Source organism: Onychostruthus taczanowskii, unplaced genomic scaffold (genome assembly GCF_017590055.1).
Source record: "Onychostruthus taczanowskii isolate IOZ18803 unplaced genomic scaffold, ASM1759005v1 scaffold110, whole genome shotgun sequence".
NCBI lineage: Eukaryota > Metazoa > Chordata > Aves > Passeriformes > Passeridae > Onychostruthus > Onychostruthus taczanowskii.
The window spans coordinates 307694-317776 of NW_024497630.1; the positions used below are offsets into that span (position 1 = coordinate 307694).

The 10083-nt window shown below is 46.9% G+C and overlaps 1 protein-coding gene across 3 annotated transcripts in view; it reads left to right on the plus strand.

Moving 5' to 3' along the window:
- The window catches only part of AP3D1 (adaptor related protein complex 3 subunit delta 1), a 42712-nt gene extending 35544 nt beyond the window's left edge, over positions 1-7168 (plus strand). Inside the window, exons 25-33 of one of the 3 annotated variants that reach the window (XR_005954038.1) lie at positions 532-681; positions 801-848; positions 1185-1374; positions 2432-2520; positions 3473-3558; positions 3978-4099; positions 4830-4909; positions 5062-5315; positions 6754-7168. Coding sequence is in view for 1 of the 3 variants with exons in the window: in XM_041423457.1 (XP_041279391.1) it covers positions 532-681; positions 801-848; positions 1185-1374; positions 2432-2520; positions 3473-3558; positions 3978-4099; positions 4830-4909; positions 5062-5157 (861 nt within the window). In the remaining 2 variants the exon portion in view is untranslated. Of the gene's footprint in view, positions 1-511; positions 682-800; positions 849-1184; positions 1375-2431; positions 2521-3472; positions 3559-3977; positions 4100-4829; positions 4910-5061 lie in introns of those variants that run through there. The other 2 variants (XM_041423457.1, XR_005954040.1) reach the window with 2 other exon arrangements.
- The last annotated feature ends 2915 nt before the right edge of the window (positions 7169-10083 follow it).

Genomic DNA, 10083 nt, shown 5'->3' on the forward strand with positions numbered 1-10083 from the left:
GCTGATGGTTGGACGTGATGATCTTAAAGTTCTTTTCCAATCTTCTCAGTTCTCTGGTTCTATGAAGTTGCTGTCACCTTTCAGCCATATTCTCCTGCTGTCTCAAACTCCTTAAAAAGCAGCACACAGGATTCACCAGCAGCATCTGTTCAGTGCAGTGACTGCCTGAAAGCATTGCATCCTTGAGGAGCTGTGACCACCTCATGCTCAGAGCTTTGGCTGTTCCCTGAGCCAAGGGACAGGGCCCAGTTAAAGCTGGAGAGATTCAGCCTTGTGCTGTTCCCAGGTTACTTTGGGATAAGGTGTGGGCAGCTGGGTGAGGAGCAGGGTTTGCTGGGACTCCACAAAGAGTTAGTTTTGGGATTTAAGGAATGGTAGCTCTGGTTTGGGTTCTGCTGTAAAGGGAAACTTTGTGCACTCCAGGAAGTGCAGAGAGCAAGAGTCTAGAGTTGGAAGTGTGGTAGAGAGGTCATAGCTAGAAATCAAGGGTTTCTTTAAGGGTTTGTTGTAGTTTCTTATTCTTCTTGGTAGAAATCCTCCAAGCATAAGAAAAAAAAGCACAAGAAAGAGAAAGAAGAGAAATCAAAGGATAAAAAGAAATCCAAAAAGAAGAGTCATCACAGCGAGGAGGAGCCCCCGGAGTCGGTGCAGAATGGAACACTAGAGGATGAGCCACTGCCAGTGAGTAGCTGTGCCCAGGCCTGGGGACAAGGAGAGCTCAGCTCCTTGGGAGGGAGGACAGTGACAGCTCTTTTCAAGCCATCAGTTCTGGTGTGACTGTGACTTCTCTTGTTTTTCAGCCCATGTCCAGTTACCGCCTTCTTGCTGAAAACCCCTACATTAAAATGGTGAGTTTGGACTGTTCCTTCTGAACGTTGTCTCTGTGTTCCCTGAGAGAGGGGTGCCCTGGGATGGTGGAGTGACTTTATGTAGTCATCACATAACTGAAGAACTGTTTCAGTCCCAGAAGGTAGAACTATAACCAAGCTCTATTTCCTTCCTTTGGGTGGCCCACTTTAATTTCTAAGTTGATATTTTCCCAATCTTTAGCTGATCACCAGTGTGTTTCCGTAATCTTCTAGCTATACCAAATTACCTGCCTTTTGAGCCTGGTTTTATCCCCATGCTGTGTTCTGTTTCTTGAAGTTTGACTCTTCCTATGACATTTTCCCCTTCATTTGCAGACCTATGATATTCAAGGAAACCTCCAGAATGACAGCCAAGTTACTGTGTCTGTTATCTTTGAGAACAAAAGCACTAGCTTCCTTAAGAGCATGGAACTGAATGTCCTGGACTCTCTCAACACTAAAATGCTCCGACCAGAAGGATCATCAGTACACGATGGGATACCTGTGCCCTTCCAGCTCCCCCCTGGTATGCACAGCTTTGCACAGGGCTCTTGGAATGTGGCTGGCCCTGCACTGCCCTCCTGTGGAAAGAGCTGCTTGAACATCTTGCTGTTTTCCAGAAAAAACGTCTCTGCCTGGTGTTGCTGGGCTTTCCCACAGTTCCCTGGAGAGGATAAGCCTTCTCCCAGTATGGCTGTAATGCAGGTGGTTCTGCACAGCAAGAGCAAAGCCTTAATATAGGGCTGGGAGTCCAAATGTCTGAGTTCCTTTTCCAGGTGCCTGCAGCCTGGCACACCTTTGACTACAGAAATCCAAAATTCATTGTGTGTTTGGTATGAGATTTAAAAGAAAACCAGGTAGTAGGTTTGTGAAGCATTAGAATCCACTCTGGATTTATTCTGGAGCTCTTGTCCCACTGTTTGAATGGCAGAGGCCTTTTGCAGTGAAGGTTTTCGATAAGGATGTGCAAGGAGAGCAGCTGAGCCCTCCAGAAGTATTAAGCAATGAAATGAAGGATAATGGTTTTGTACAGAGCACAGTAGTACAGTCAAATCAGTGAACTTCCCTGAATTTCCCTTCCTTCACCAAGGAGTTAATTTGAATCCTGGAACAGCTCAGAGGGCTGGAGTGGCCTCAGGGTGCTTTTCAATCCCCCGTGGAGAGCAGTGGGGTATTTGATTTGGTTTTAAATCTGTATATGGCAGTTCTTAACACAGACTTGTATATTAAAAGCAAAACATAGAAACATTAGAATTCAAATTAGCTCTGAAAGCTACTCTGAAATGTTTATAATATAATTCCAGTTATGCAAATAGTTTAAATATGTGACACTGTGACATTTTGCCCAGGCACTTGCTCAATAACCTCCATCAAATGTCAGCTCCCATTGCTGCTTCTGAGAGACCCAAGTGCTGTAACATTGTTGACTCATCACAGCAGTTGTGTGTAGAACTCTCTTCCAACTCAAAGAATTTCAACTTGGTTCAAAAATAGGCTGCACATAAGTCATTTTATTCTAACCATTACTTAGATCTGGAAACCATTGTCTGACCTGACTTTTTCCTCTCATCTCTTCACACTAGGAATCTCTAATGAAGCCCAGTTTGTGTTTACACTTCAGAGTATTGTTATGGCTCAGAAGTTAAAAGGAACACTGTCCTTTATAGTCAAAGTAAGTGCAGCTCTCAACTGCCTCTGCTTCCTTGGGAACTGCGTCAGGGAGCCGGACTCGGGTGGGAAGCTCTGCTCTCGAGCTTTTTTTAGGCATCATTTCATCCCTGCTGCACCAGCCCTTTCTGTGAGGAACATTTTCACATGACATCTTGTGCAAAGAGTGCCCCCAATCCTGCGTCAGCACGTCCTAGATTGTCATTCCTGTCAGCGTGTGAGCAAGGCAGCCTGGAACATGTGCCACATTGTCAGCTAGATCATCACACTGATCTGCTGGGGAGGGCAGAGAGGGAACCAGGGTCTGCTCCCTCTGATCTCAGCTGGACGCTGCAGCCTGGTACAAGGCTGCAAAACAAAACTGAGAATTAGATGCAGTTATTAGGAGTGGAAACCCTGACCAAGAGTGAGGTCAGCGGAAGGCATTGTTTAATAGGTATTGAGCTGGATAAGACTGTGTGGGTCTCTGATGTTATTTCAGTACAGTTATTAATGAAGAGCTGCACGAGCAGCTCAAAGGAAATGAATGGAGACAGTTGTGGCTACTCGTGAGTCAGCCATTATCTCTATTTTAAGGGTTTCTTAAAAATAGCATGCTAGTCCTATTTTAGTACCTAAGAATCTGGGAACTATTAATTTATTATTTTGCTCAGAAAATAATGAACTACATATCCAAGTGTTAGTTTAAACTCAGTCTGCTTAGTTTATTTCAGCAGAGTGCAGGCAGAACTGCAGCCCAGTGTGTCCCTTACCTGTTGTAGGTGCATGTATCAACGCAGCTGCCCAAATCTTTGAGTGGGCTGATGTGGTGGGATGGTTCTCACACTGATCCTTCAGGCCCAGCCAGGCTATTTCAGAGGGGGCTCAGCCCTCAGCTCCTCACTGGTGCCTGTGTGGTGGGTGGGGGTGGCTGCCCCAGGGCTCCCACTCACCTGCTCTCCTTTGCTCTGTTGCAGAATGATGAAGGTTCAACCCATGAAAAACTAGATTTCAAATTGCACTTCAGTTGTGCTTCATACTTGATCACGACGCCTTGCTACAGGTGAGTGCCCGCACCGCCGCCCCCGGCAGGCCGAGCCGAGCCGTGCCCGCACCACCGCCCCCGGCGGGCCGAGCCGTGCCCGCGCCGCTGCCCCCGGCGGGCCGAGCCCTGCCTGCTCCCGAGGGCTTGGGCAGTGTCTCTGTAGGGGGTGACTGTTCAGATATGTCCAGTGGCTGATTTCAAGTGGCTCTGCAGAGGGAGCTCTGTGCCCTGCAGGCTGGCAGAGGCAGCTCTGGCAGCAAGAGGGCACAAGTTGTTCCAGTGGACTCTGGAGTGTGGTTTCCATATTTGCTGTAAACCCATTTTCCTCGAGCTTGGTAGCACTTAAGCTTCTGTATCCTGACGTGTTTCAGGGGGCTGATGGGACAGATTTCACTTGCATTTCTAATAAAACGTTAACTTTCCTTCCTGCTCTGCAGTGATGCTTTTGCCAAGCTCCTAGAGTCTGGAGATCTGCACATGAGTTCTATTAAAGTAGATGGAATTAGCATTTCTTTCCAACATCTACTGGCAAAGATCTGTTTTCATCATCATTTTTCAGGTGAGTCTTCCTTGGTGCAGAACCTTCTGCAGAATTTCATATTCTAAAATCTCTGCTGTGCTTGGTGAGCATAATACTCCATGGGCTCAGCAACCACAGGAGCAGGTGATGTCCAGATTAAATACATTTGGGAGAGTTTTCTCCAGTTTTGCAACACTCAAAGCATGCAGTATTCTTCAAAATGAATTCTCCTTGTGTCCCTGTGGAATTCCTGCAGCCCAGTGAGGCATGTGACAGCTATCATGGGAGCAGCTGCTGTGGAGTTCAGGCTGTAACTGTTCTCTGGAGGGTGGGTTTGAACTGCAGGGCTTCAGACTCCTTCCCCAGTGCTTCCTTTCAGTGATGGAGAGCCCCAGCTATTCAGGTTTGGGTTTATTAATTAAAACACAAGTACAGGCTGAAGCAAAACAACTGGCTGTTTCATCATGCTCTGGTGTTTGCATTAGACATTGCCTCACTGGAAGTATTTCTGGGGAAGAAATCTACGTTCTGAGCAGTGTTTTTGCCACAGAACATTTGTGGCTTAGGAGACAAATGACTCACCTCATTATTGTGAAACGTCCCAGAGAGAAGCCAGGAGGAGGCAGGCACATCTTAACCCTGACTTCCTCCTCCCCTCTGTAGAAGCCTCTGTTCCTCAAGGCCAGGCAGAGCAAGGGCTGCTCTGCAGGGGAAGCAGGGCTTGAATTAAAATGGAGTGGAATGAAATGAAATTGCTGTTTCTCTGCAGTTGTGGAACGCGTTGATTCGTGTGCATCCATGTACAGCCGTTCTATCCAAGGCCATCATGTCTGCCTACTGGTAAAAAAGGTGAGAGCACTGTAACCCCTGAGAAGCTAAACCTGGAGCCTTCCCTGCCTTCCTCTGCCTTCTTCCAGTCCCTGAGTTTGGCTGGGAGCACATTTATCCCCACTTGGAAGAGGAGCTAATGATTTTTTTCTTTTTTTTTCTTCTTTCCCAAGGGAGAGAACTCTGTATCCATAGATGGGAAATGTAATGATTCTACCCTGCTTAGCAACTTGTTGGATGAGATGAAAGAGACATTGTCCAAGTGCTGAATATTCCTTATAAAATATTCCAACGACCAGAAACACACCCAACGTGTAAAGACGAGCAGACCCAAGTGTTAAGTTTCTCCCTCGTACGCATGTACTACCCTGGGGCACGTGCTTTCAGTTAACTCCACCATTGGTTGCAGTTTAGACATTTTAAGGCTGTATGTTACCTTTTTATTTTCAGAACTTTTTACAAACTGTGGTGTTAACCCTTTCTAGCCCAAAGAGATCCTGGTGACATGACTGGAGGAGGGAGGGAGGGAGGGGTGGGCACTATTTATTCAGCAGCTCATGATGATCCCATGACCTTCATCTGTGTGGGACGGCGACTGAGCAGGACTTTATCAACAGTAGCACAGTTTGTTGTTTGTGCTTATGCCAGGGAAGGTTGACTTAATCCTTAGCCATGAAATATGTCTTCAGGGCTGCTGTAGTTGATGTATATTTCTAGCAGAGGCTGGTGCTGGACCAGAAGGCCTCTTTTTGTTTTGTTTTTTTTTATATATATATGATTTATTATTATCTCAAGATCTATTGTGATCAGCATATAAATATCCTCCATCTCCTTGAGCTAATCCAAAGGAGCCCTGTGGGAACTGGGATGTTTGAGTTTGTGTTTATAGTAGTTGCCTTGAGCCTTAACCTTCTTTTAGTGACAGCTGGAAGAGTTGAGTGTGAAAGCATGAAATGGGCTGGAAGTGTTATTGTTTGGGTCTGTGCTCCCCTCACTGCCCCACACACAGAGTCTGTCAGGCCTCTCCCCTTTGAGCTGTCTCTGCTGATGTGTTTTATGAGTCCACTTCAATTTCACATTCCTGAACAGTTAAGCTGTAGCAAGAAACTGGAAATCCAAAGGGGTCTGTTCCTGCTTTTTTATCCTTTTGCTCACCAGCTGAGGTTGACCATTACCAGATTAGAGAAACAGTCATGGGTGCAGCCCTTTGTGTGCAGGTCCATGTCCTCCCTCTGGGCTCTGAAACCAGCAGGGTCATTCTGTCTCTGTGTCCCCTCAGTGTCCCTCAGCCCTGCCCTTGCAGCAGTGAGAGCAGATTTGGCAGCACAAGTGCCCCTTTGGCAGAGCACTCCCTGCCAGGGTGCAGGAGAGGGGTCATGAGGAGCTGCTCTCCCTGCTGGGGTGCAGGATGGGGAGGGGGCTGAGGAGCTGCAGATTTGGGACTGTAGCAGTTACTTTAGAGGGAAGAAGGGAGAGTCTGGGAAGTGCCCATTCTGCACTATTGGAATCTCGTGGAGTCACTGACAGGAAAGAGATGTCATGATGTCCTGCAGAGATGCTCAGTTGATGTCCTTCTCCAAAATCCCTTATTTTTTATTCCCCTGCTCCAATTTTTTCCTTGCAGTTCAGCACCCAGTGAGCAAAACTCCGTGGAAGGGTTTTGCTTGGGGCACAGGTCAGGAGCAGTTGATTGCTCCAAAACAGTGCCCAGGGAGGAGCTGGCTGGGTCTGCACATCTCCAGCACCACCACCACTCCTAAAACACCACACCCCCATGCAGGGAGCAGGATGAAGTGTTGATCTTATTTGTTGGGTGATGTCCTGTACTTTACGCGTGTCTCGTGCTCTTTACACTCTTCCCACAGGAGGTGTTTTGGCAAAGGCTCTGCTCTGGTGCTCTGGGTTCCTTGCCAGGCCCAGTTCCGTGTCCGACCATGCTGCCACGACGTGGAGGGTTTGGTTTTGGTCAGCCTCCCTTGGTTAGCCAGTTGTGTATTAGAAACTGAACATATTAAAATTGTCTTAAAGGATAATGTTCCTCAATTAGTGTTTGGGTTTTTTAATTCATGGATGAAAACTGTCACTTTAGCATGTAGAGTCTCTTACAGAATCCTGTGCAGTGATTCTAGAATTTTGAAACTGTATGATGTGTTACATTCACAAATTTATTTGCTATCAACATTCCCTGGAAAAAAAAAAAAAAAAGAAAAAGAAAACAACATACCACAAGCTGCTGTAATGATTTTGTGTCAAGATGATCCAATAAACTTTCAAAACAAAGTTAAATTTTTGGCTTTATAAATGGTCCTTTCATAAGACCGTTCTGGTTTGGATGGACCCAAAACCAAGGCAGGGATTTACCCCAGGGCTGAATAATGTATCTTCAGTGGAGGTAAGAGGAATCTCCTTACTAAAGGAGGTAGGGAATTCCTAATGCCACCCCCTTGAAAGGCAGCTCTGCAACAGCAGCTGTCACTAACACTGAAATTACAGGAAAAAATAATTCAGACTATCTCAGTTAAATCTCCATTAATTGTTTCATTTTTTGGATCATGATTGCAGCTAAAATTCAACACTTGGAAGAATGGGAGCTCTGGTCTGAATGAGGCCGGAATCAGCCCCTGCTGTTGCTTCCTCTTGGCCTCCAGTGAGATTTGTGACCAACGTGGTGACATTGATATGAGGATTAAGGCCCTGTCCTGCCACAGCAGGAGTGAGGCCTTGGCTTGGCTGATGCCCCAGTGGTTTCCAGTCACATCAGAACTTGTGAGACTCATCTTGGGATAGAAAATCCCTGGGGGCTGAGAGTCAGGAGCCACCCATTCTGCACTGGGGATTGCCAGTAGCTTGTTGGCTCCATTGCTGCAGGAAGGATCCAGGTCCTCTGTTCCCAGTACTGCAATCTCACATGGACCTGCCATGGGCTGGGACTGCACAAATCTGATGGAATGGGATGGAAACAAAAACAAACCTCAACCCAGAAAGTGCCTGGAGCAAACCTCAAGTGTTAAATGAGCTGAAGTGCAGGGGCAGGATCAGCTAGCTCCTGCCCCTTCCTCAGCCCTGGCGTGCTGTGTCCATTTCTGGGCTCCTCTGGAGCAGAACTGGAGCTCCTGGCGTGGGGTCTGTGCAGGGCTGTGAGGATGATGAGGGGATGGAGGATCTCCTGTGGGGAAAGGCTGTGGGAGCTGGGTCATGGGGAAGAGCAGAGATGAATATAAAGACAGACAACATAGTATAGCATATATCCATAATAATAGATAGATCTAAGTGCCAGAGGCTGGGGCCATGCAATGGGACCAGAGGTAATGGGAAGAAACTGAACACAGGAAATTCCACCTGAGCAGGGGAAGGACTTTGCCCTGCGTGTGACAGAGCTGCCCAGAGAGGTGGTGGAGTCACCTCCCTGGAGATCCTCAGAAGCCATCTGGCCACAATCCTGCTGTGCTCAGGGGCCCCTCTGCTGAGCCAGGCGAGCTTCAGTGGTGCCTCCCAACCTCGCTTCTGTGACCGGGAGTTGCCCACGAGCCTGGCACACAGGCTCCTGCCCTGGGCACAGCATCATCTGCTCATGGAGGAATCCAGCCAGAGGGGCCCTGGAGCAGGGCCCGGCCGTTCCCGGGAGCAGGAGGGGATCAGCTGCTCTGCAGGAGCAGCCGAGCTGCTGCCGTGGGCCGGGGCCAGCCCGGGCAGCCAGAGCCCCCCGAGGAGCTGAGGCTGCACTCCAGCTTCTGCGGCTCAGCTGGGCTGGGAGGGGCTGTGAACACCCTGGGGTTGCTCAGCCTGGAGAAAAGGAGACTCAGAGGTGACCTTATCACTCTGGAGAAAAGGAGACTCAGGGGTGACCTTATCACTCTGGAGAAAAGGAGACTCAGGGGTGACCTCATCACTCTGGAGAAAAGGAGATTCAGGGGTGACCTTATCACTCTCCACAGCTCCTGGAAGGTGCCTGTGCTCAGCTGGGGTTGGGCTCTTTCTCCAGGCAGCACGGACAGAACCAGAGGATGCAGCCTCCAACTGCACCAAGGGAAATACAGGTTGGGTATTAGGAAAAAGTTTTTTACAGAAAGGGTGATACAGTTCTGCAATGGCTGCCCGGGGACGTGCTGCAGTCACCATCCCTGGGTGTGTTTAACAAAGCCTGGATGTGGCACTGGGGGCCAGGGTTGAGTTGAGGTGTTGGGGCTGGGCTGGACTCGATGAGCTCGAAGGTCTCTCCCAACCCAGCGATTCTGGGAGTCTGTGAGTTGGGGTGTGGGCTGTGAACCCCTCAGGGACTGAGCCGGGGTCTGCACAGGCTCGGGGCAGCTGGGCTGCAGAACTGCCGGCTCCAGCCAGGCGTGTTGGAAAACCCCTCGTGGGGCAGGAGCTCCCAGCCCTGGTTCGGCTTTTGGCACCCTCTGATTTTGGGCTTCCCAGGGATTTCCCAGCGGGGTTTGACTTTCCCCATCCTGACCTTGTGAGCAGTTCCCTTTGAAGCAGGGGCTGGTTCCGGCCACTTCTCCTTTTTATGACCTTAAAGTTGAGGTCTGGGCAGGTCCCTGCAGCTGCCCCCGTTGGACCAATGCCCTGCTCGGAGCCCCCTGAGCATCCCTGCCTTGTCCCTGCTGCCAAAACCACAAACACTGAATAAATGGGAAAAAAGGAAAACAAAAGGAACAGAATAAAATGGAAAAATAGATTTTAAAAAATAAAATAAAGCAGAATAGAAGAAAAGAAATAAAAGGGAAGAGAGGGAAATAACTGGATTGGAATAAAATAAAAAATAAATACAATTACAAAAATAATTGTAATAAAGAATTAAAATATAGAATAAAATAAATACAAAATAAAAATAGAATAAAAATAAAATAAAGATAAAAATAAAAAATAGAATTAAAGAAAATAAATAACAAATAGAATTAAATAAAAGAAATAATAGAAGAAAATATAAAAATAAAATGGAAAAAAGTGAATAGAAAATTAAAATATAATAAAATAAAAGAGAAAATAAAATAAAATATAAAAAGATGAGATATAAAATAAAATTAAGATAAAATAGAAAATAAAATAAGGATAAAATAGAAAACAAAAGTAGAAAATAAAATTAAAATAGAAAATGAAAGAAAATAGAATGAAAGAAAAAAGTAAAAGGAATTCGGATAAGTAGGATAAAATATTGAAATAGAATGAAAGAACATAGAGTAAAATAGAAT